Genomic DNA, 27,599 nt, shown 5'->3' on the forward strand with positions numbered 1-27,599 from the left:
CAATGTAACCGAATAGACCATGTGATTACAATTCTCGACCCTCAAAGTTACAAGGACAGAGGATTATACCGTGTACTGTTATCATCACCTTCCCTTATGCTGTGTGTGTCATTCACAGCCATATGTAGAGAGAGAGAGAGAGAGAGAGAGAGAGAGAGAGAGAGAGAGAGAGAGAGTAGACACAGTGACACAGTAGAGGGTGAAAAACAATTACCAGCTCCATTCAGAGAGAGACGGCTGCATATTGATTGTGTGCAGGATGAATCTCTCTCTCTCTCTCTCTCTCTCTCTCTCTCTCTCTCTCTCTCTCTCTCTCTCTCTCTCTCTCTCTCTCTCTCTCTCTCTCTCTCTCTCTCTCTCTCTCTCGAACCTGACAACCTCCATTTTGGAGCGCCGGCGGCAGAGCTGTGGCTCAGGACGTGCACTGACTGGCATTATGTCTGTCCATATGCGTTTGTGTCTCCCTGCGCGCGTGTGTGTGCAGTATTGTAAAAATTACCAATACTGCAATATAGAAAATACTCTGAAGTAAAAGTCTGGATCGTGTTTTTTATCACAATAAACGATAATATCGCTTATCGTCCCATCCCTAGTCTCTGATGTCGACCGAGGCCGCTGCTGAACTTGCGTTGCAAAACAGCTAAACCTCTCCGCTTGACAGAAAACTCCCAAGAATACAGAATGAAGGAATGCTGCCAGAAGCTGGTGTCTGGCCATGCATCACCTCTGCAGCAGGCCATGACAGTAAAAGGCTGGACTGGGCACTAAAGCAGGGGTTTTCAAAGTGGGTGACGGGGCACCCTGGGGTGCCGTGACGGCAGTCCAGGGGTGCCGCGAGATAATTTGACAATATTTGGAATTTATTTGGACACTTGAAAAAATATTTAGTATCATTTTAACTTGAAGTACAAAGTTATATTTTCTGTCAGTTCTAACCAAAATGGCTATTATCTCAACGCTTTCCTCGCAACATAATCACTAAAATATCGTTAATGTCAGGCAGAAACCTTGTATCTCCAAGTTTCAGATGTGTATGTTTTTTGGTAAAGCAAAGCCCTGCTTCATTATACAAGACTGTCGCACAAAACTAGTGAAAACAGCAGATCACAGCCGATGTATCATTTTGTAATCTTATCATTCAGTGTCCTCTCTCTTCCTTTCTTTCTTGACTAATTGAGCATTTCCCTTGACGCCGACGTGTGCTGATAATGTTAGAGAGGCAGGGGCTGAAATGTCGAAAAGGGCCTTTTGGTGCAAAAATATCGAAAATAGCAGACCCCAAGCTCACAACATGTTGGCTATTTTCGGTGCTTGATACCACACTGAACTAAGCATAATCAATTTCTTTCACCATAGTAAAAACTCCATTCATGGTCTGGAGAGGGCACTTTTTACAGACGGATAAAAAGGCAGGGGCTCAAGTCTACTTTAATGTGCACATGCCTGGACGTGTGTGTGTGTGTGTTTGTGTGTGTGTGTGTGTGTGTGTGTGTGTGTGTGTGTGTGTGTGTGTGTGTGTGTGTGTGTGTGTGTGTGTGTGTGTGTGTGTGTGTGTGTGCGCGCGCGCGCGCGTGTGCCAGTGGTACTCACCGTGCAGAGGGCTTCAAACTCGTTGTCGGAGACGAAGCCTCCGTCCAGGCCGAAGAGGAAGATGGAGGCGTAGGAGAGCATGCCTCCCAGGATGATCAGGTTGTTCATGTAGGGACTGGACATCTTGATCAGCCTGCAGGACACATGGAGGAACAACAAAGTATGAACACGTGTAGGGACTATAGGCCTGCAATCATAATCCCGCCCCTCTTCGCACCCATTGGTTGCTGTGTCTTGGTGGGACAAAAGTCCTCCTTTCTCTCTATTCACTCCCATTGAAATTCAGTCGCTTTGTATTGGTATTTTGTGTATTCAATTCTCATTTTAAGCTTGGTTTCAGTAAAAAGGAGCCTCTCAGATGCAGTACAGTGACTGGGCATGTTTTTAAATGTTTTTATTTCTCCAAAAATGACGTTTTAGCAAATTCAACATAAAAAAGGCACCAGGAACCAGGGCAGGACAAAGCAGAAAGAGCCTGCTGGTTGGTCAGTCAGGGGCCAATCAGAAGGCTGACAAAGGGTGAATTATTGCATAATCCTCTAATCACAATTATTTTGTCATGATCGTCATAATCGTTTCCATGATGGAAAATGTCATATATTTTCAATCATTTTCAAAAATAGTGGAAATAGCAGATCTACAAGCTCACAACACGTTGCTATGCGACGCATTGTGATCGGCTATGTAGAGGCTATTTCCAATCAATGTTATTTTTTTAAGTATAAAGTTGTCAAATATGTCAGCCATTTCTTTGTATATTTAGATCTTTTTTAAGTATAAAGTTGTCAAATATGTCAGCCATTTCTTTGTATATATTTAGATGTCGTATCTGCCATTTGCAACTTCAAAGCCTGAAAGCCAAACAGAAATGTAATTGTCAACAACAAAAACACAATTAAATCGTTAATCGCAATTATTTGAGTGACAATTAATTGTCACGTTGAGGGGTTTTAGGCTTTTGGTCATCATGGCAGGCAGAGGCTCGGAGCTCCTAGGCTACTACTACTAGCACCACGGACAAAGCATATTCATGAACAGTACTTAAAAAAAAAATGTAAATATATCTTCACCCGCAGTCCACAGAAATCCATGTGTTGTGAGCTTGTATATCTGCAGCGTTTAGCAAATGTCCCCCCAAATATGTAATACTGTACACATACCGTGAGATTTTATCTTTTTCCGGGCGTCACTTATGTCTAAGAAAAATCGCAAATTCCTGTGTGACCCTTATTTGAGAGTGGCCACTCTTCAAGGCGTGCTGACCTGTGGTTGCGGTTCTTGATGTTGAAGAGGAGGAAGGCCCCGGCCATCAGCATGCCCAGGATGGTGATGGTGGACAGGATGCTGTACAGAGGCACGCTGATGTGCCGCCGCTGCAGACGCACAAACGTGCGGTCCTTAGGAGGCTCCACCCCTGAGAGGAACAGCAGAAAAACATTCACTTTGTTATGTCCAGGGACGTGCTGGGCCCCTGATTCAGCACGGGAAAAAGAGTTGGAGAGGCCCTCATTGCGTGCTGTAGAGAGAGATCTCTCTCTATAGCGCTGCTGCTTTTTTTTTTTTGATTGATTGAAGGCTTTATTAGAAGTTTGCATAGGAAAATGTACAGTTTCATGACGGTACAGTTCACTGGTACAAGGTCTACTAAAAGGAGATCCATGAAAAGACTAAGCTTATTTCAACAGGAAACCATTTAAGTATCTCATATAACATTGAATGACAGACAAATAGAACACAGTACTATGCAGTAGATATGTGAAGAAAAGGAAAAAAAAAAAGAAAACAGTAAGTCTAAACAAACAGTAAGTATATACAAGGAAGGGGCAGGGGAGGGTAGGGTTGGGCTAGGTTTTTACCAGTTGCGAACAGCTGCTGCCTGTAAGTGGTTTTTCAGGGCAATTTTAAAGGATGCTAGTGATCCACACTCCTTTATGGCCTTCGGTAAGGCATTCCACATTTTTGTGGTATAGCAGAAGAACGAGTTTGACCCTTTCTTTGAGTTGACTCTGGGTTGAACGTGATCTGTGGCACTGCCTCTGGTGTTGTAATTATGGACATCCTTAACGTTTATAAAGTATTTTGACAGGTACTTGGGTATCATAGTGGTGTAGTGTATCTTGTACACCAGGCCCATTGCAAGTTGCTGTACTCTGTCATCTACTCTGAGCCACCCCACTCTTAACTGGTGAGTAGCGGTGAGGTGAGTCTGATAGGGAAGGTTAAGCAGGACCCTAATTAGTTTATTTTGGGCTGTTTGGAGTTTAGTTTTTAGGGCTTGTGGGGCGTCACGATACCATACGTGGACTCCGTAGTCAAAGAGGGGCTGGATTATTGCACCAGCTATGGTCTTCAGTGTGTTGAAGTTGACCATTGGGGCGATCCTCTGTAGGAAACGAGTTCGTTGGTTGATTTTTTTTATTACTTTAGAAGTCATCTTTTCGCTGGAAAGATTAGCTTCAAGGATACATCCTAAGTAAGAGATTTCGTTTTTTCGTGTTATGACCTTGTCACCCACTTTGATTGTGAAGTTATCTACCTTTTTGAGGTTATGATTTGATCCAAAGAGGATGGACTCAGTTTTTCCCAGGTGAATTGATAACTTGTTGTCGTTAAGCCATGTGCAGATCTTACTCAGTTCAGAGTTAAGTGTCTTTTCAACCTGCAAGTGGTCCTTGCCCGAGACTAGGAGAGCCGAGTCATCCGCGAACAGGAACAGGTTGCAGTCGCAAGCAGATGCCATGTCGTTCACGTATATTAGGAACAACAGAGGTCCCAGTATGCTACCTTGAGGAACACCACAGCTTACTGGGAGGGGGGGGGGACAGGGTACCGTTAATCTCCACCACCTGTTCCCTCCCCACCAGGTAAGATTGCATCCAGCTCACTGCTGCGCTGTCAAGACCGATGGCTTTTAGTTTCTCAATCAGAATAGCATGATCCACGGTGTCAAATGCCTTCTGGAGGTCCATCATGACCATGCCGCTATATTTGCCCTGATCCGCTTCGCGTTTGATTTGGTCAGTCAAATAGAGAAGGCATGTGTCAGTGGAATGGGATTTTCTGAATCCAGATTGGAACTCGTAAATCAGATTATTCTTCTCGAGATATCTTGCAATCTGTTCGTAGACTATTTTCTCCATGACTTTGGATATGGAGCTAAGAATGGAAACGGGGCGGTAGTTTCCAGGGTCTAGTTTGCTACCTTTTTTGTGCAGGGGGGTTACTTTTGCTAGTTTGAAGTCCTGGGGGACATGACCCTGTTCGATGGAAAGGTTAATTATGTGGGTAATGATTGGAGCAATGGTGGCGGCTGAATCTCTGAGAAATCTAGCTGGGATTTTATCAAGGCCAGTGGCCTTGTGTTGAGGTAGGGCGCTCAATTTTTTAAACACTTCATCAGTTGTCACTGTGGAAAGTTTAAAGCTGTCTTTTCTGACGCCCAGTTTTTTGTAGATTTTTTTTTGGCCATTTCAGATCATGACAAGTGACAAGCCAGTGGGCCAATTACATGAGTTATATTTCATCGTTGTTGGGTGGAAACCTTGCATGTCCAAAACCGTTTGTTTTGTATTTACCATTTTAAAAATGATTTAAACTAGTGAAAACAGCCGATCTACAAGCACACAACGCCTCGCACCGCAAGGCGTTGTGTGCTTGTAGATCTGCTGTTTTCACAATTGTTATGCGACGACCTTGTATGATGAAGCAGGGCTTTGCTTTGCCAAAAAATCTGCAAATTTGAAACTTGGAAATACGAGAATGGAACGAAGGCCGACATTTTATTTTTTATCTTTTTCCAAATGGCCGGCCTGGACACGCACCGTACGTACATAGGCCAGGGGTTTCATATTGAGTGACAAACAGACTCAGCGTTCAATTCAGACACGCGATGCATTTGTTAATGTTTTCTGATTGGTTAGGTGAGCATGTTTACATGAAAAGAACAAGATAAACGTCTATGCAACCACAGAAAACAGCTGCCAATATTTTAATTTTGGCGAAAACCGGGACAATTTTGTAATGAATGTTGAAAACCAGTACATATTAGTGTTTTAGAGATATTTGTCGGGACTCGGCACACACAGCTTGAAACCGGGACAATCCGGGCCAAACCAGGATGTCTGGTCACACTAACTTAAGCCCCATTTCTAAAATATATGGCTCTACAAGCGCAGGGATACGCCAAGAGCATGTAGATCTGCTATTTTCACAATTTCTGCCTCTAATATTTGACAATTTGGCCAATGTTTAATTTGTCATTTTAGAGGTATTAAAAAGTCCTTAAATTGACACTTTAGAAATGTGCAGATATCCTCTATATAATTAAACTTTATGTTGGTTTGTTTACTGTTGAGTGAGAAAACAATGTTGCACATTAAGTTTATCATCTGGGGACCCCTCAAAATATTTTGGGGACCCTCCTAGGGGTCCCGAAACACAGGTTGAGAACCTCTGTTGTGAGACACTACTTTCAAAACATTCCTTTATGAAGAAAATGCACTTTTTAAATTCACTTCCGGTTCAAACCGTGTCTGTGACATGCATGCACGAGCCAAGAACTCCACATCGGGCAGGTTCTGCTGGCCACCAGGGACCCAAACAAATTACCAAGTATGTCAACATGAGCAAATAATGGCAGGGGAGAAATAGATGGACCGGTGAATAATTTAGTGGAGAGAGAAGCATGTCACAACCCAGGAAGAGGAGTTCTGAGTGGTGTCCCTACAGCACTGAGTGTGTGTGTGTGTGTGTGTGTGTGTGTGTGTGTGTGTGTGTGTGTGTGTGTGAGTGAGAGTAAGTGAAAGAGTGTGCTGAGGTGGCAAATGACAGGATTTGTTACACACACACACACACACACACACACACACACACACACACACACACACACACACACACACACACACACACACACACACACACACACACACACACACACACACACACACACACACACACACACACAAACAGTACCGTGGAACTTGATGGAGTTGTTGATGAGGTCCAATACATCTGCAATGGCGTTGTATTCTCCCACCTTTACCTCCTGTCCCTCTGTTGAGAGAAAACACACACGCACGCACGCACGCACACACACACACACACACGCACACACGCACACACACGCACACACACACACACACACACACACACACACACACACACGTCAGATGCAAGCTAATGCACGTTTATGTAGGCTACAGGTACTCGTTAACATTGCACTGGGACCTAACTTAAGTCTATTGAGTACGCCAAGGGTCACATATTGGCCAAGCTTCGCGGGACACTTAAAGAAACCACTCACTTCACACTGGGTATGATAAATTCATCCATCCATCCATCCATTCATTCATTCATTCATTCATTCTTTCATTCATTTTGCTTCTGGGTTCAGAAGGTTGACATTTCACTGATTGTTTTTGTGGACTTTTGGACATGGTTTCCACCAGACAATGACGTTATACTTGTTCATACTACAATGTTACAAAAAAGCATCAAAAGTAGCAGGTATGCAAGCTCGGACCTGCTACTGAAGACACCGTTACTGATTGATTGATTATTTGATTGAATACTTTATTTGCAGTTCGCATATAGGAAAAGCACAGGACAGTACAGTTCAGTTCAGATACAAGGTCTACTAACAGGATTTAAACCCAAGAAATTAAGGCTTGTTTACATTGGGGTCCTTTATACACAATTCATTGAGATTCACTGAAAAGTAACAGTTTTGGACATTATGAGGTTTACAGCCGACAGAGGCGATGTTATGAAACGAAACTGCATCTCCGGTTAGTATATGAAAATGGATATACGATAAACAAATCCAATTGCATCTTGGCATTTGTATCGCAATATTATTGGACTTTCCACCCAGGTACAGTGAAGAGGTTTTTAAATTGGAATACCCTGTAGCGTTGTTAGTTGTAAACGCATCTCTGACTGTCTCTGAGGGGCCTGTTAATGGAGCTATTTTGGTACACGGTATTTCCCCCTTATTAAAAATAAAAAAAGGTTTCCCTGAGTACAGTATGTAGCCTAATGGTGGTCAAAGGTCATGACCCCACCATATGAACGCGGGAAAATCGCTCTACTTAACCTCATAAAAATATCATTCACTTGTACAGTACTCATGGGAGAGGAGAGGAGAGGAGAGGAGAGGAGAGGAGAGAAGAGGAGGAGACGCACACACACAAGCACGCACACGCACGCATCACACAGACACTACAGGCTTTCCAGCTATCTCAGACACAGTTCCAGTCCATTCATCGCGTAGCATTATCTCTCTTATGCAACAGGCCTGGTGTGGTGGAGCCCTTGGGTCTTGAATATGGAACATATTATGTTTCCATATTCATGTCCTAAAATGTAATGACCTACTGACGTGTATGTGTGTGCATCTCAGAGTTACTACAGGGAGTCCTCCAAATCTTTGACAGATTTTCTCCTTTTTTATATTAACCACTTCAACCTTAGGCTTAGTGTCCATATTCGGAGAACTTTAGCCAAAAATAGCAGATCTACAAGCGCTGCGAGGCGTTGTGAGCTTGTAGATCGGCTATTTTCGGCAAAGAGCTTTGGTGTAGAGGGGGAAAAGAGCAGACTAAGTACAGAGTGAAAGGTCAAGTTTATTAAGTATTGACAGTTCAAGTGGTTAAATATCTGAGAACACGAATTGACACAAATCCAAAATACACTGACGATTGTGCTGTCAAACAACGAAACTATATGGAATCTATGAACAGGTTGTGGGGTCCCTGCTTCATCTCTCTCTCAACTAAGGGGTCCTTGGCCTGAAAACATTGAAGACCCCTGGTCTACGAGCTTGTGATAGTGAGTGCTGCGACACGTTGTGAGCTTGTAGATCTCCTGCTTTTTAGCCATTTATGGTAAAAAAAAGCAGGAGATTTTGACGTCATGGGCTGACTATCTGTAGACCAGCTTTGCAAGCTGGTAAAAAAAAACACACACTTTCTCCCAACAAGTCAACAGATATTATGTCAACACATAAAAAAAAACAACATGAAAAATATAGAGCAATGTGTCCGTCTGCTAAGGCCAGGGCATCCCCACTGAGTCAATTTAACATGATCGATAGTCAAGCATGGGGCTGCAGTGATTGTGTTAGTGACCATATCTGTTATACCCAGTGTGTGTGTGTGTGTGTGTGTGTGTGTGTGTGTGTGTGTGTGTGTGTGTGTGTGTGTGTGTGTGTGTGTGCGCGTGCGTGCGTGCGTGCGTGCGTGCGTGTGTATGTGAGAGAGAGATTTGTGAGCTCTTGTGACAGGAGAAGGATGTCTAAAGGAATACAACCACCTTAAGGACTACAAATCATTGTGTGTATTCCTTCACTGTCTGCACTGAGTGATCTATAGTTGCTACATAGAAATACTGTACGTACAGAGACAGAGAAAATACCTTTAAATACATTTGAAAAATGTGCTGCTGTTTGTCCCAAAATGTTTTATACGAAAGACGAATGCGAAACATTGACATACTGCTGTCGTCTTGTTTCAAACGTTTTTCCTATGCTAACCTTTCCTTTGTGTATACAGAACTATTTCTGACAGATAGTTTTCTCTGAGTTGCAATATGTAACACAAGCTCTGTTTACTCATTGATCTATTCCCATTACAGATCGTCACTGTCGGGCAGAAACCTTGTATGTCCAAGTTTCAAATTTGTATGTTTTTTTTTTCGCAAAGTAAAGCCCTGCTTCATCAGTCAATTGGCCGTTGCACAAAAGTAGTGAAAACAGCAGATCTACAAGCACACAACGCCTCGCGGTGCGAGGCGTTGTGTGCTTGTAGATCGGCTGTTTTCACTAGTTTAGTTTTTTTTTTTTTATGAATGGTTTTGGGCATACAGTACAAGGTTTCCACCCGAAAACGACGATATGTAGAGCAGGAGGAGTATTTCAGTCACATCAGCCTGAGGCATCATGTGTGTCTCACGGTGCCCACAGTGCATCCACAGCTGTGTGTTCTACGGGTTGACCTCTTACCACCTGTTAGCGTGGCGTACCAGCAGGGCTACAACCTGCAGGTGGGCCGTTTCACGTCTTCAGGCTTTACTGCTCTTTTCCCGAACATTTCCTGCAAATGCCTTTTTTCCACAGGTTTCTTTCCCTGTTTTTCCCTTTCAAATTTTTACGGAGAATGGAGCGTATTTTTGCAGAAACGCGCAAATAGAAAGAAACCACTCCATTTCCATTGAAAAGCAGATTCCACCTTCATAGGAAGATTTAAACTTCGTCAGAGAAGTTCATAAAAATTGCAAAAATAGCTGATCTACAAGCTCAATGTTCTGCAAATCCACTGGAAATCTACTGTCTTGCCAATGGCACATCCCTTTGTGTTCCTTGCAGCCGACATCTTATCTCCATATTTTAACAGTTTTTTTTCCGTAAATGAACACCCTAATTGATCTACACAAAAGTTTCAAAAGTAGCAGATCCACATTCTACGTGTTTCGAGCTTGTAGATCTGCTGCCTTTTGATGCGTGATGAATTTGAATCGTGAAAAGTAACCGTTTTTGGACATAATGGTGTCGGGTGAAAACCTCATAAAGTACTGTTTGTCCGTATGTTTTTTCTTCTTCTAATACAGCATATCTATAAGCTTAAAGATCAGCTATTATATTATTATTACTACTTTTGTGTGACACTGTAGTATGACGAAGTAGGGAAGCAAAAGTAGTAGATCTACAAGCTAAAAAAAAAACAAGCTCATCTACAAGGATTTCCAGTTTGCAGATCTGCTACTTTTGATGCTTTGGTATGATCAAGAAGGAGGCGTTGATTCACGAAGAGAGGATAGAATAAGATAAAAGGTCTCTGCCACGATAGCGGAATCTTATATCAACTCTCTGACCTCGTCTTCCTCTCTCTCTCTCTCTCTCTCTCTCTCTCTCTCTCTCTCTCACCTGTCCTCCCACTCGTTCCCAGCTCAGTGATGTAAGCTGTGAGTAGGCGCACGTGGAAGGATGGTGTGTGTGAGATAAGGTGTTGGAGGTACAGTGCACAGGATCAGGGGCGTCACAAGGGGGAGGGGAAGTGGGACTGAGTTACTAGGGCCCAAGGTGGAGGGGCCTTAGTTATGTTATCCACCTGTTTCCGCGGGAGTTTACTGGAGATTATTTGGACCACACTTCCGGTTTAACAGCAGACATACAAGCTCACGTCGCGTCGCAGATGCAACCCGTGTGAGCTTGTAAATCACACTCGGCTGCGGCGCCGGAAGCTCGGTACAACGTCTGCGCAATGCACTATGGGGCGTTGGAAACCTGTGGATACTTTAGCTATTGAAAAATAGCAGATATACAAGCTCACTGCGAGCTTGTAGATCTGCTATTTTTGAAAAGTCGTGAAAATGTGTGCAAATCTTTGAATATTATGTACTTTTAAAGCGAACATTTGTAACTCAAAGTTTGCTTCTGGGGGGTCCCTGGAACTAAACATGTTAAGATGGGGGTCCGTGGCCAAATACATACAGTATAATTTTGGGGGTCCTTCACATGAAAAAGTTTGAGCACCACTGACATAGAAACATATTTTTTTTTATTCAAAAAAACCTTAGAAGGATTTGATATATTCAAAGGCTTGCACACATTTTCACATTTTTTTTCAAAAATAGCAGATCTCCAAGCTCGCATATCTGCTAGTGAACTTGTATATCTGCTGTGAGCTTGTATATCTGCTATATTTTTCAATAGTTAAAGCACAAAATGTGAGTGAATCCTCGTACCCAGCTGGGCCCAGAATTTGGTGTGACACCCCTGACTGCACAGGATGCTATAATAATATACTGCGCGGGTGGGGTTGGGTGGGGTGCAGGGGAGGGTATAGCCAAGCTGATGGGAATCCCCCTCCCTCCCTCCCTCCCTCCCTCCCATGAATCCAGATGCAATCTCTGGGCTATCCTGCAACCCCCCCCCCTCCTCATATCATGTTCCCAGGCAGTGTGGCAGGGACGTGCTGGCCATTGGGAAAAGTGGGACAACTCCCGAACGGTCGGTTCATTCCCGGCCGGTCCAGGCCGGCCATTAGGAAAGGAAATTAAAATAAAATGACAGCCTTCGTTCCATTTTGGGAGCTGGGCGGCCAACAAAGTAAATCGTCATTGTCGGGCAGAAACCTTGTATCTCCAAGTTTCAAATGTATAATTTTTTTTTCGCAAAGCAAAGCCCTGCTTCATCATATAAGGCTGTTGCACAAAAGTAGTGAAAACAGCCGATCTACAAGCACACAACGCCTCGTCTTTGAGTAGCAGCAGCGCTATAGAGAGAGATCTCTCTCTCTATAGCGCGCAATGAGGGCCTCTCCAACTCTTTTTCCCGGGCTGAATCAGGGGCCCAGCACGTCCCTGCAGTGTGTGCTCCACCAGCCGCAAGGCAATAATAAAAAATACCCTCTGAATGAGGCTACAAGGACAGATAGAGATCACACAGCGGGGGGGTTGCCTCTGCCTGCCTTTGTAAGGAAGTCCACACATATCAACAACAACATGCGCGTAAAAATACATTTCCCAGCGGATCACATGCACAGGCGCACCATCTTCATCAACAGTTATTTATGATTTTTCCCCCCTTTTCTTTCTTTGTATAATGGAAGCTACGTTTTGTGTTGCATGTATAGGCAGTGGTGTAAAGTAACTAAGTGCATTTACTTAAGTACTGTACTTAAGTGCACTTTTGAGGTATTTGTACTTTAATTATTATTATTAGAGTATTTTCTACTTTTACTTCTACTCCACTACATCTCGGATCCAAATATTGTACTTACATTTATTTGAAAAACTTCAGTTACTAGTTCCTTTGCAGATATAAATCATAATAATAATAAAACATTAACCACTTTAGCCCTATTTTATCTACAAGCTCACAACGCGTCGCGATGCGGCACGTTGTGAGCTTGTAGATCTGCTATTTTCAAACATTTTGTACTTTTAGTACATTTTGATACCAATACCTTTGTACTTTTACTCAAGTACATTTTGACACGTTTACTTGTAATGGAGTATATTTCTACGTTCTAGTATTGATATTTTTGCTTAAGTAAAACATTTGAGTACTTTTTCCACCACTGTGTATAGGAGAGTGGTACTGGGTTGCGTGCAATGATAAAACGGGTGTAGGATTGTTGTGGTTCAATTATGTTACCTTGAAACTGGCAGAATTTAATGGTTCCCATCCTTTCGCCGTTCCGGAACATAACCTGGCCCTGAACAGAAGAAGGGAGAGGGAGAGAGAGAAAAAAAGAAGTAATATTAATCACATTATCACTTACAAATAATTATTGAACTAGTCCATAATCAGGGATGTACGATCCACCCAAATCATATGCAGACCTTTGGGTTACGAGTTCTATTATGCATGGTTTAACTCAATGTCTTCAATGTTTTCAGGCCAAGGACTCCTTAGTTGTGAGGGAGATGAAGCAGGGACCCCACAACCTGTTCATACTGTAGATTCCATATCGTTTCATTGTTTGACAGCATCATCAGTGTATTTTGGATTCATGTTAATGTGGGTTCTCAGATATTTAACCACTTGAACCGCCAATACTTGGGGTAAACCATGTACCGTTGGTGAAAAATCCTATTAGAACAGAAGGACAGACAGAGGTTTTCTCATTTCATATCAGGAGGTTATAATGTGTCTAGTTAAAAGAAGTCATCAGGAAAGCGTTGTGATGCTTAATGAGGCCGACAGTGGTACTGGCCTCAGGGACGTGCAGAGAATGTTAGAGAGGCAGGGGCTGACATTTCTAAAAGGGCCTTTTGGTGAAAATATCGAAAATAGCTGACCTCCAAGCTCACAACTAGTGAGCTTGGATGTTGGCTATTTTCGGTGCTTGATACCACAGCGAACTAAGCATAATCAAGTCAATAATGGAGATGTGGCAGCATGGATTTCTACACATGGAGGGCAATTCTTTCAACATAAGATGCTGCATTCAAGTTCAGGAGAGTTTGGACAAGGCAATTCTCGTGGATGCTGCCTTCAGGTATGGCATGGAAAGAGGGCATTTGCTTTTCTTTCACCATGGTGAAAACTGCATCCATGGTCTTGAGTTCCCAGAGGTTCTTTTTTTTCGCCACTAGGAGGGCGAGAAGAACATCTGGGCCAATACTATGATATTCCTGGCCAGGAAGTTGTCCCAGGCTCAGAATCTGAGCCTGGACAATACAGGAAGTAGAGCCCTGTGAAAACCTTCAAAACATTCAGAATAGAAACCAACCAAAAACACTACAACAATATGCAGCCCATGTTTCAAGGAGAATCCTCCCAGACTACTTTTTTACAGACGGGTAAAAGGGCAGGGGCTCAAGCCCCCTTTGATGTCTATGTGTGCACGTGCCTGACTGGCAAACATCATGGCATGCTACTATTTCAGCGGGTGAACTGAGGGCACGGCGTCTGTGCCTCTGGCAAAAGCCTCCGTCTCATCAGATTAGAGGTGGGCAAAATTGATCTGTTTATGGCGAGTAAACTCATTTATCAGCGGGCAGATTAATTAGCTAATATCCTTGGAAATATCGGTCGGGTCAGCCTGGCTGTCTGAATCGTCCAGTCCACCGCCACTAAGTAGCATTACAGCCCAAAGATCTGGTGGCTAGACGGCAGTTGAAAAATGTAATCCAAGTTGTTTGTTACCAGAAGGACTTTGTTTGCGTGTCTGTCTGTCTATCAACTTCCCTCCCCAAACGAGGTATAAAATAAAAGCCCAGAGGGAGAGGGGAAAATGCCTGACACCCTCTTCAATGAGGCAGACTAAAGACATCCAGCCTTGTGTCAGGTAGCGTGAGACACATCCTCTGTTGGGTGGAAAGCTCATATGTCCAAAACTGTTACTTTTCAGGATTCAATTTCAAACGCATCAAAAGTAGCAGACCGACGAGCTCAAAGCGCGTCGCTTCTCGCCGCGCTTCGAGCTTGAGGATATGCTACTTTTGATGCTTTTGTGTGACTCTGTAGTGTGATCAAGTAGGGCGTTAATGTAACACAACACACAATTTAAAACAACACGCGAAAGTTAAAATATGGAGATAAGAGGTTTCTGACTGCAAAGATGTTAAAATTGTTATGGGCAGACGAAAAAAAATCTCTCTCTCTCTCTCTCTCTCTCTCTCTCTCTCTCTCTCTCTCTCTCTCTGTCTATTTATTTATCCGTCAAGGCTGTTGAATTAATTCAGCACAATCACCGCCATCTGCTTAGTGAGCTTCATAATTAAACATTTAACTAGGTTTTACATACAACTGGCTGGCTATCAACACAATAGGTGATGAGCATATAGTGGTGGATCCTAACACAAAGTGCATTTATGGAAATATGGCATTTTTGAGGAAGGGAAGGCCGGGAGGGAGCTGATATTTGTCACTGCACATACTCCTAAGGTCCTCCCGGTGGGGGCTCCTCACTGGCAGGTGAGTTAGTAGGATACAACAGCAGTGACAACACACAGATGTGTGTGGGGAGGAATTCATTGGCATAATGACTACAATGGGGAGAAAAAAGTGTACAAAATTAAAAAACATTAAATATGGCGAATAAAAGGTTTCTGCCCAAAGGTGAGGTTATGTGCGTTGGCTGATTAAAATGCAGTGGACGGAGGTTGAAACTGGAGAGCCAATTTCACCTCAAACAGACCACTGGCTTTGAAGTAGAGGGACCCTCCGTTTGAACCTAAGTCTGTGTTCTACCTTTGATATGAGCCTCCGTGCACGTACATAATCATATGTATAGTATATGTGTGTGTGCGTCTATGTGTGTGAGTGTGAGTGTGAGTGTGTGTGTGTGAGAGAGAGAGAGAGAGAGAGAGAGAGAGAGAGAGAGAGAGAGAGAGAGAGAGAGAAGATGTGTTTTCCAGAGGTGAATGTGTGGAGGAGAGTGAAGCAACAATCGTTTTGTGACATCCTCCGGATGCACACACGCATGTTTGTATTACCATACTGTACTTTATAGGGCAGCGATGTCATGCATGCCATTTTTGCAAATCTTTTGACATTTTTAACCATAACCCAAAATCCGTAACAGCCGAACTACACGCTTGCAAGAGCTTCAGCTATTTTCACAATGTTTGCTTCTTTTTTGCTTCTTCTTTCTTACATAATGGCCAGTTTGGTATTAAAAGGTATTACAATTAATTAAATTGTCACTTGAGATACTGTATGTTGATTTGTTTACTCTTGAGTGAGAAAACAATGCTGCACATTAAGCTAATCATCCGGGGACCCCCCCCCCCCCCAAAAAAAAGAAAAAAAAATCATTTGGGGACCCCCCCTGGGAACCACTGCATATGATAGACCCATGATATGGAAAGATGGTTGACGGTTTGACTGAAACATTAAAACATTATAATCCCTATAATCACTAATGAATTACAGTGATATCAAACTATAACCCCCTCAAGAATGCCTGGGGGGTCGCTGAACCCCGCTTTGAAAGGCAATGCCCTGGTGACCTGCAGCCTCAAGCAGGCCTCTACAGTACTCTCTCTCTGTGTGTGTGTGTGTGTGTGTGTGTGTGTGTGTGTGTGTGTGTGTGTGTGCGTGCGTGCGTGCGTGCGTGCGTGTGTGCGTGCGTGCGTGCGTGCGTGCGTGCGTGCGTGCGTGCGTGCGTGCGTGCGTGCGTGCGTGTGTGCAAAGCCCTGGAGGACTGTGTGTGTCTGTGTGTTATAATGTCAGCTTTCCTCCCTGCAGCCACAGGCTTTGATCAATACCAGTGGTGGAAAGTAACTAAGTACATTTACTCAAGTGCAATCGCAAGGTATTTTTTACTTTACTTATTGGCATTTCCAATGTTCAGTACTTTTACTTCTACTCCACTACGTCTCAGAGGCAAATGTTGTACTTTTTACTCCATTACAATTATTTGAAAGCTTTACTAGTTGCTGTGCAGATTAAAATTATTTCCAGTTTACTATCAGAACCGTCACAGCTTGTCCATATCCGTCTGTCAGGACGTGTACACGCTTTTACGGTCTACTCTAAGGGTTCTCTCTGACATCACTGTGGGGGAACCACTCTAACAGAATGGGTTTGTCTCTCTGACATCACTGTGGGGGAACCACTCTAACAGAATTGGTTTGCTGCTCTGACATCATGCTCTGGCTTCACTGTGATGTCAGACTAACATAATCCCTTTTATGCCCATATATGGAGTTCCCTGATGTCATCAATATTAAGCCCATATCTAACAGGACTTCATATGGGAATGCCCATATATGGAGGCCACATCGGCCACATACCAAATGTTAGTAACATTCGCGCACGTACACGTGCACAAATGCACAGATGTCAGTATTTTTCAGCTGTTACTGCCATCATACTGCAACACCATGGCCCACATGCACGTACGCACGCACGCACACACACACACAAACACACATACAATTCTGTTTCTGCAACAAACAGTGACATTTTCAGGATTTGCCCCCTTTGGGTGTTATACCATTATACCATTATATACTATCACTATTATATTTGCTATTATTGTTATTGCTACAGCTTGTATAGTGGTTATTGCTGTGATGGTTTTACTGTTTTTACTGTTGCTGCTCGTATTGCTTTTTCATGCATCTCCCTCTCTGTCTCTCAACTCCCCCCTCTCTCAACCATTCCATCCAATACTATGATTGTGAAATGGGTCATTCTGTATAACGAGTACTTTTACCTTTGGTAGGCCTACTGTACAAGTATATTTTGATGCTAATACATTTACACTTTCAGTCAAGTGATATTTTGAATCCTTGGCCTTTACGTAGGTCAAAGTAGTAGTATTTCTACCTTGTAGTATTGCTACTTTTATCTGAGTCCGCATACAACCGCATGTCACGCACGCGCGCACACACACACACACACGCACACGCACACACACACACACACACTTATCGTACCCTGGCAACACAAATGGGATGTCTCAAGGCCCCCAGGGATCACAATATTGTATGTATTTTTGTCTTGGAAAGGTGCATCAGCTCGTGCATGCATGCACATGCACACTCCGCCCACGGCACAAAAACCGCGGCCGCAAGGAGAGGGCTCCAGAGGCGAGACGCTCACCTTGCCTTGACCCTGCGTTTACGTATGACAGAGAGCACACGCGTGTCATTCAAACAGAATCATGCACTGTCCGTCTGGATGACCCATGCATGCACCCACGCACATGGATTGATGCATGTGCGTATATATATATATATATCGTCGTTGTCGGGTGGAAAGCTTGTATGTCCAAAAGCGTTCGTTTTGTATTTATCATTTAAAAAACGAACTAAACTAGTGAAAACAGCCGATCTACAAGCACACAATGCCTCGCGACAATGCCTCGCGGTGCGAGGCATTGTGTGCTTGTAGATCTGCTGTTTTCACTAGTTTTGTGCGACAGCCTTGTATGATGAACCAGGGCTTTACTTTACGAAAAAAGCCTACCAATTTGAAACTTGGAGATACGAGGTTTCTGCCCGACAGTGATGATATGCGACCGCAATATGGCACAGGAGCTACTATACGGCCAGCAGAAGATGAGCTCCTCCTGTTGTCTACCTTCCAAAAGGACATCAAAGATGCATGAAGGAAATAGCATTCCCATGTTTCCGCCGTGCGCTTGTTTGTGTGGGGGCGGATGTTTTCCAATTGTGTAGAAACAATACGGACCCATAAGTGGTTCAATTTGTATGTTCTCTCGGAGTCACGAATGGATACATTTTTTGGACAGGATTTGTTGGAGTAAAATGTATTTTGAAGAAAACGTGAAATGGTGAAATGTAGTCGGGTACAAATGGTCAGGGGGCCATATTCGGGGATTTGCATCATAATCCAAGGAATCCAAGGCTGGAAAAAAAGGTTTGATTGTACGACCTAGGGATCTAGATAGATACCTTTACCCATAAGACGCCCCTCTCTCTCTCTCTCTGTCTCTCTCTCTCTCCCTCCCTCTCTCTCATATACTGTAATAAATGCGGCCACAATCCAGCCACCAGGATCAATCTAGAAGGCATTGGAGTGAGACGGTGCTTCCAAACGACATCTCTTTAGGCTCTGCGCGAAAGACAAGACGTGACGAGGATGACTAACGAACCTTATCCACTCAACAAGCATGTATTTACTGCCTCCGAGTGCTTTTGTGTCATTTAGCTCCACTGTGTGTAAACATAACATACACACATAACATAAATGTACACACATGCATAAATTACATGTTAGGCAAACGTCTCATACAGATGTGACATCGTGACAGTTTCACAGGGCCTCTGCCATTGGCACTTGGAGGAAATCAGTGGGAAGTCCCAAGTAGAAATGAGTCAATAGGATTTTTTCTTTCCCGCTACCAACCCATAACGTGCGCATCGGACGATTTGATTGATTGATTGATTGATTGATTGATTGATTGATTGATTGATTGAAGATTTTATTAGAAGTTTGCATAGGAAAGGCAACTAAAAGGATAAACACCTCAAAAAATGTTGTCTGCAAAATCACCTGTAGATTTAGTCGACTAAAATCTTTTGATATTTAGTCAGATATAAATAGAAAAACTAAATAAAAACTAAAACGTTATTCAAAAAGACACAAAACAAAATCAAGACACACAATCAAAATCAACACTGACCACATCAGAGGAAGTGGACTGACTCACCGTGACGCCGTTGAAGTTGGTCTCGTTCATGACGTCCAGCACCATCTTGCCCACCTCGCGGTCGTCCACGGTGAAGTTGTGGTGCGTGTGGTGCCGCTGCTTGGCGCGCAGCAGCTCCATGACGCGCCACAGCGTCTTGGCGATCACCCAGATGCCGTCGTAGGCGAAGCCATGGAACTTGCTGGCCTCCACGCCCTTCTGCTGCAGCTCCCGGCTGTATTCGCGCTCGTACTCCTTGGGGGTCTGGGGGGCGAATGGCACATCTAGACATGTTTCCCTTCCCTTTTATTTGAGCTTTTTACCCATTTTTCTCCCCACTTCCAGGTTATTTAGGATTTTCTGTTTCCTATTGGGATTTCCTGTTTAGTTCCTCAATTTTGAAGAGAACAGGATATACTCAACATCCATTAACTATAGGGAATATACTGATCTATTTTTATTTCATTTTTAAATTTTTCAACAGTCTGGGGCTCCATCTAACTGAATCTATATATCTCTGCTGTCGGGCCGAAACCTCCTAACACCAAAATGTTCATTTTCTGGAAAATGAGCTCAAGTGGAATTTTTACTACTTTTCATTGGTTCAATATTATTTTAACCAACACACAGACGTAAAGGGTGTTCAATAGCACCTATTTATGAAAGAAGAGAGGGCCAATTGGGTGGAGTTAGCTGGTCTGGCAGAAAGTGTGGAGTTATAGGAGGTTTTGTCCCAAGCACTTTTTACTACTTTCCATTGGTTCAATATTATTTTAACCAACACTCAGATGTAAAGGGTGTTCAATAGCCCCGATTTATGCCAAAAAAATCTAAAACCACAAAAATGGAGTCAAGAGGTTTTGGCCAGACAGTGATGATATTCTGTGACAAGTGGAAAGGTAACGTAAATTACTTATTTCGCTAGTATAGGGCCAGAGTATGGCAGTGAATGAGTTTTAACTGTCCGCCAACTGATGACGGTGCCACGTTGTGTCACTAGTAGTACTCACCCTGCCCGAGATGCCCTTGATCTGGCGGGCGCTGAGCGGCTCAAAGTCCACGCTGATGTATCCCTCCATGGCGGTCAGCAGCTTCCTGGTGGTGCAGTTGGTGTTGTTGGCCTGCTGCTCCCACCAGTTGCCCTGGTACCAGCCCGGGATGATCCACTGGTACTTACTGCCGTACATGTTCAGGTTGTACGCCTGGCATGGTGGGAGGGAGGGAGAGAGAGGGACGGACACATAGTAAGTACATTTTGTTCTCATCAGAGCAAGGGTCTTCAACGTTTTTCAGGCCAAGGACCCCTTAACACATTGAATGCCCCTAGATGGCGCCAGAGTTATCCCCTCTGAGTGCCCAGATCTACCTCCATTGTAGAATACACGGCCCTGCTGCGTCAGTGCATGCGTGATGACGTCACTTGGTCACATGACCGTAGTCAGGATGTTTTGTTCTTCCACCTAGTATGGGCCAGTGTAGCATTTAGCTATTGTTTGCCGATCTAATTTGGTCATGTTTCCAGCCATGCCCGGAGTTTTAGCCATAAAAACAAACATCAGAGATAAAGGGCTTTAAAGATGGGGAAATGCATTGGATTAAATGGAGAAAAACGGACGCGCGATGCTCTCAGTGTCCAATGGAAACAACCCGCGGTGATTGGGCAACATTCCGGCGTAGCCCCGACCTTACGGTGAGATTTAATATTGTTACTGTAAATACAGTAAACGCGGCAAACACGTCGTGGGCCTCCAGCGACATCAAAGAGTTTGATGCGTGGGCACTTAATGAGTTAATTAGCTGAAAAAGATGAAGCATTTTTATTTATATTAATGTGTTGGATTCATCTAAATGCGTATTTTCAGACTGTTAACCTTTTAAACCCTTAATATTTAGTCGTCTTGACCGTTGGCGGTGTACCATTTTGAAAGTGAAACTGGTTAATTGTGTCGGTGTTTTTTTTAAAATAAATATTTAAACAATGACATTTTGTATAAGAGCTTGAAACTAAATGAAAATTACATTGATTGGAGCCATCGGAATACAGGTTCTTTTTTATTTTGTATTTCTTATTTCTTGAAAAAGTCATTGCTTTGAGTTTTTTCCGCCCGCTGTCAATGATTATTCATAATAATACATCATGTTTGTCTGTGTACAGCAGAGGTTCCCAACACGTGGGAGGGGTCCCAGTGGTTGGCCACAAGGGTGCTGCATGTGGGCCCACAACAAGTGTCAAAACACTACCATTTTTTTTTTACGATAACGCATTGACATAAAAACTGCGAAGTTAAAAGAAAGTGTCATGGTATTTTTGTTTTAATATTGTTTTAAATCCTTGGAAAAATGTTCATCTTTGCCGGGGTGGAAATAAATTGTTGCTTTTCAGGATTCAGAAGTAGCAAAAGTAGCAGATCTACAAGCTCAAAACGCATTGTGATGCTTTTGTGTGGTGTTACCGTTGTTTCCTGTTGAAATTGGCACATTTCACAGAGGTTTTTTCATCTCACTCACGTCACGTTGTCTGCTGACCTCACTCAGCAACAAAATAAACAGAAAATAAACAAAAATAAAAAATAAAACAATTCACAGGAGGCAAGCAGTGATCACCCCATGAAGTGCACTGCAATGTAGTTTCAAATGCACTACATTGCAGGCGCTTTTTGAGAGTGAAAAAACAAGAAGACACGTGTGACATGTGTGAACCGAGCAGCTTGCCCCAGGAAATGTGCCAAGCTCAATAGGCTCTATGCATATACGCCATTTTGTTCTACTTCCGGGTGTCTTTCGAATTCCTTCACAGGTGTTACTGATGATACTAATGAAGGCTCTGTTTGATTTATTGTACAGTGGTTCTTTAATTTCAAGGACCCCCATAACTCTATACAAATGGAATCAACAAATGGAATCAAATGGACCCTTGCGGGTCCATTTTCTTCCATTTGTACACTCTCAGAGTTACACACCTGTATGGGGACATTTGGAACCCACTCAAGAACACTTTGAGACCCACTGGTGTAGCAGAGTGTTTCCAGTGAGCCAACATGCACACTATCAGCACCCTGACTCTGTTTGACCAGAATGGAACAGACCCTTCATTAGTATCATCGGTAACACCTGTGAAGGAAGTCGAAAGACACCCGGAAGTAGAACAAAATGGAGTATATGCATAGAGCCTATAGGGAACAACGGTATAGTGTACGGCTGTTAATGTACCCAAAACACAAAAAGTTAAAACATTTCTGCCTGACAGCCATGCAGATGAATTTAGAACTTCAAATTTGAATTAGAATTATAATATTCAAATGGTCGTTAAAATAAAAATGTTAGGGAACCGATGGCATTTATTTTCAACGCTCAATCAATGTATCGTCTCTGTCGGTTGGATGGAAACCGCATATTATGTCCAAAACTGTTACTTTTCAGGATTAAAATTGGGAGCTTGACACGGTGTCGTATCACATCATAATCACAGTCCTTTTAAACAATGATTGATTTCAAAGCCCCGTCTGGAAAAAAAAACTAAACAAGTAATTAAGCAGCAAAATGCCAAACGATAACCCAGCCTGAGCACATCTCATCATGTTCAGGCCTAAATGTCAAGCTTTCCAGCACACAATTGCCACCCAGCCACCCATTCAGCCACCCACCCCACTAAACCCCCTCATACAGCACCATGCCCCAAATGAGCCCTTTAAGCCAGAACTACACCACCTACTAGAATGTCACACCACTTGTCTTCATTGCCACCGCAGGCTAATCTGTCTCCTGGCTATCAATAATCAGCAGTGCTGGGATAAGCACACTGATTCTGGGGTTCAGAAGATACACTGACGATCGTGCTGTCAAATGATTAAACTATATGGAATCTATGAACAGGTTTCCTTGCTTCATCTCTCTCTCAACTAAGGGGTCCTTGGCCTCAAAACGTTGAATACCCCTGGTCTATATGTAACAGGCTGAAGAAAGACCTTGTTTATTATGGTGAAATTCCTGCTAAGATATGTATATATTTGTCCTGCAATGAGTGGCCCGGTAGTGCCCTCTGCTGGTGTCTAGTATAAAAGTGCCCTGGAGGCAGGAAGCAGCCACAGTCTCCTGTGGTCTGCTGTGTGGTAAGCACGTTTCTGTCTGCTCTCCTCAAATGTTATCTTAAAGTGCATTAAGGCTAACGTGAGATTTATTTTAAGATACACAGCCATGTAGTAATTGTGAACATGCTGTATTTTCGTTTTGAATCTGTTTTAACTCACGTGAATCACGTTAGTTGCATATTATGTAACCTGTACTGAAAGACAATATTGTCGTCTTTTCCTTCAGACGTCAATAACCAGCAGAGCCACTAACCTATGTTCCTGTATGTGTCTCACTACCCTCATTGCAGGTAATTGTTGTTGCACTACGTTTTGTATGTATTTTGTTGAGTCATAGTGTACAGCACTGTTTGTTTTGGGTAGCCATTTTAAGTAGCAGCGCGCCCTACCTGTAATAATTCCTGGTCACTGCCAGAGGGCGTTGTTGGCCACCTTAGAGATTTATTTTGAGTTGCCGTTTTGTATTTTCTACTTTATTAATTCATTATATATAAAAAAGATGATGTGGGGAAAAGTAAGTTGGGATTATTTTGTATTAAGTTCATTGCAATTGTATTAATGATAAAACCAGTTAAAAACAACCACTATACGATCACCTGTTAAAATAATATGGTAGAACTCACATCTTGGAATGCATTTTATATTTAATGTACAAAAGAACAAGATGCTATGTACTACACAGTCTCCTGTGGTCTGCTGTGTGACGTCAATAACCAGCAGAGCCACTAACCTATGTTCCTGTATGTGTCTCACTACCCTCATTGCAGAGCTACATAAAGTAACCCTCATCATCATCAGTGCCTTGGGTGTGTAATTCTTGGCGGGGCGGGTTAACTGCTGTTACATTGGTGCCGTGACCCGTGACTACTATCAAGTTCATCGAACCGGATGACCGTCCTGCCAGCCACACCACTTCATCGGTTTACAGTATGGGTTTACAGTTTAGCATAGCAGTGCAGTGAGGCTAATTACTGTACACTGTACAGTGTGTCATAGAGGCACAGAGATATATTTACGTGTTGCACCAGTAGCGTGTCACGTAGTCTGCTGATTTATTTTCATGTTTTTTTGTTTTCCTATTGATTGATGATTTCACTTTCCGTGGTGGAATATTTTGAGTTTGGGATTTTGAACATCCTAATTGTGCCAACATTTTTGAAAAATGTTTACGCAGAGTAATGGCTTCATGCCACGGTTTGGCACACCCATTAATGTTAATAGGGGCAGGGGTATGCCTACCCCCATCCCTTTTTCCTTTGATAGTCCTGCCCCTGGTGTTGGTATGCCTTCTTTAGAGGCAATTCCTAGAGCTAGGGTCCATGATGTAGCTGACCATCACACCAGCTCACCTGTAGCTCAGGTCACATCTACACCAAATCCTACTAATGACAGTTCTGAGTGTGTGAATGACCAAATGAGGACTGTTATTCAGGAAATAGGACATCAACTAGCTGACAGCATTATGTCACGCATACAGCCACACAACACTGTTGCTCCCAGTTCTGCTGCCACACAAGATGTAGTGAACACATTGAGTCAGTCCACCCATGTATCAGATTTATCTCAGGTGCATGTTGTTACGCAGAGAAAGGTCAAAGAACCACCATCTTTTATAGGAGATGGCTCAGACTCAATCACAGTGTACGAATGGGAAGATCTGATGAGAACATTCATTAAAAAGAGTAATGTAAGGGTTGAAGAGCAGGCAGAGGAAATCCTTATGCATTTGAGAGGAAAAGCTAAGGATGTTGTTAAATTTGGCATTAGAAACAGCAACACTGATGTTTATGCTCACCCTGACATGATTTATGGTCTTCTCAGAAAGCACTTTAGTTCTACTTGGTACTCTGCTGTCCCCTTAGCTGACTTTTACTCGACTTTGCCCAATGACCATGAAGACCCCTATGACTACTGGCTGAGACTAAACAGAGCAGCTGACCTCGCCACTGACTGTCTTAAAGAACAGGGCAAAACACTGGACAACCCTGAGATGGAGGTGACTCGCATGTTTATTAGGAACTGTCCCTGCAAAGACCTAACGCTCACTTTCAGATCCAAAACTATTGACAAGTGGTCAGCATGTGAAGTACTGGAGGTGCTAAACGAGTACCACGCCGAGATGAGCAGCAAAGCATCCTCCACAGTGCACCCTGTGAAAAAGGCGGACATTGCTGTGCACAAAGCAGAGGTGAGCTATAGCCCAGTCCATACTAACAGCAGCCACGAGCCACCTCAGGCACAGAGCCCACAGTATGTCCCACTAGCAGAGGTGATGGCTATGTTGGAGAAGGTTCTGCTGCGTGGAGCCTCTGACCAGTCACAAGTGAGGAGGCGAGCTCCGCTCAAACCTGAAGACCGCATCGATGGTTTCACTAGCAAGCCATGTTTAATTTGCAGAGCTGATGATCACAGTGCTTTCTCTCATTGCCGGGAGAAGAGGCTTTGTTTCCACTGCCACGCCCCGGGCCATTCGCGCCGTGGCTGTCCACAAAAGAAGGCTGTCCCGGAGCATCAGGAAAACTGATTGATCTGCACATAGGGGAGGACAGTGCAGATCAACCCAATAAGCCTCCCACCAGTAATGAGGAACCCGACATGCAAGATAATGAGTCCCTCTACCAGTTCTATAGCAGTACTATTCCCCCATCCAAGAAACTGATATTTCAGGGATCCCAGAGAATAGCAGAGACCAACAGCCTGTTCTACACACCTGTGTCTGTGAAGAATGGCCCCACTCTCAAAGCACTATTGGACAGCGGTTCAATGGCCTGTACACTAAGTGAGTCTGCTGTTGAGTCCCTGCTTGAGCATTGCCCTGACATGAGAAAAGACACAGCTGATGATTATGTCATTATAGGTTGCGGTGGACACCGCGTTTCCCCCAAAGACATGTATGACCTTGATGTCACTGTTTACGGATGCAGAATGATCATTCCAGCAATGGTTGTTCCAGGCCAGACGGAACAGATGATCCTTGGCAGCAATGCCATCAAGCACATCCTAACTCAACTGAAAAGCACCGACGGCTACTGGAGACTAGTTTCCTCGCCCAACAATGGTCAGTCTGATGACCACTGCCAATTCCTGTCACTGCTTTCCAACACAGAGAGATGGAGAGGTGATTGCATTCCAGATAAGGTTGGTACGGTGAAAGTCAAGAGCTGCGTGACACTGAAACCGCGGAGTGAACACCTTGTCTGGGGCAAGTTACCCGAGTCAGCAGTGATGTCAGCGGGCAGTACAGTGGTCGTTGAGCCGACGCAGTCTAAAGCCAGACCCAAACACATACTAGTCGGAAGAGTCGTTACTCCTCTATGGGGAGATCGATGGGTGCCCGTTAAAGTCATAAATCCAACGGACAAAACTGTGGTGCTGAGAAGGAACGCCAAGATAGCAGATGTGTCTCCCTGTATTGCAGTAGAAGACCTGCCTGAAGCGGACGAAGTCAAGTGCAACGTGCAGTGTGTGCAGAGTGAAGATGTGCAGCCAAGGTCAGAAGAGGACATGGTGTGTGCACTAGAGGCTCTGGGCCTGCAAGATCTTGACCTGAAGTCGTGTGAGGTGTCGCTGCAGTGGAGAGACAAGCTCCTTCACATCATCGAACAGTATGAGTCAATCTTCTCCCGACACAAGCTGGACTGTGGAGAAGCTAAGGGGTTTGTGCATCGCATCCACCTTGTCGACGACAAGCCATTCCGTCTACCCTACAGACGCATACCGCCAAGCCAGTATGAAAAATTGAGAACGACTCTGAATGAGATGGAAGAAAAGGGCATTATTCAGAAGTCGAGCAGTGAATATGCGTCTGCGCTCGTTCTCATATGGAAGCGGAATGGAGAGCTCAGAGTCTGCACTGACTTCAGATGGCTTAACGCAAGAACGGTGAAGGATGCCTACCCACTGCCTCATCAGGCCGACGCTCTAGCTGCACTCGGTGGGAATGCATTCTTCTCCACAATGGACCTGACATCAGGCTTTTATAACGTCCCCTTGCACCCTGATGACAAGAAGTATACTGCGTTCTCGTCTCCCTTTGGACTACATGAATGGAATCGACTTCCTCAAGGCCTATGTAACAGTCCGGCAACGTTCATGAGGATGATGATGTCCATATTCGGTGACGAGAATTTCACAAGTCTGTTGTGTTACCTTGACGACCTGATGGTATTTGCGCCGACTGAGGAAGCTGCACTCCGACGCATAGAGATGGTGTTTGCCCGACTCAAGGAACACAACCTTAAGCTCGCACCCAAGAAATGCTTCTTCCTCAGGAGGACTGTGAAGTTTCTTGGGCACGTCATCAGTGAAG

General features: G+C 43.8%; 1 protein-coding gene across 1 annotated transcript in view; it reads right to left on the reverse strand.

The window, feature by feature from the left end:
* gabbr2 (gamma-aminobutyric acid (GABA) B receptor, 2) overlaps positions 1-27,599 on the reverse strand; it is a gene marked incomplete at both ends in the record, with an annotated part of 518,953 nt that overhangs the window by 148,487 nt on the left and 342,867 nt on the right. The window contains 6 exons of the mRNA XM_080734444.1: positions 1,591-1,723; positions 2,854-3,004; positions 6,562-6,642; positions 12,746-12,806; positions 19,224-19,466; positions 20,213-20,404. Of these exons, the coding sequence (XP_080590570.1) occupies positions 1,591-1,723; positions 2,854-3,004; positions 6,562-6,642; positions 12,746-12,806; positions 19,224-19,466; positions 20,213-20,404 (861 nt within the window). The remainder of the gene's footprint in view (positions 1-1,590; positions 1,724-2,853; positions 3,005-6,561; positions 6,643-12,745; positions 12,807-19,223; positions 19,467-20,212; positions 20,405-27,599) is intronic.

This window comes from Nannobrachium achirus, assembly GCF_963921795.1.
Source record: "Nannobrachium achirus genome assembly, chromosome: 10".
Taxonomy (NCBI): domain Eukaryota; kingdom Metazoa; phylum Chordata; class Actinopteri; order Myctophiformes; family Myctophidae; genus Nannobrachium; species Nannobrachium achirus.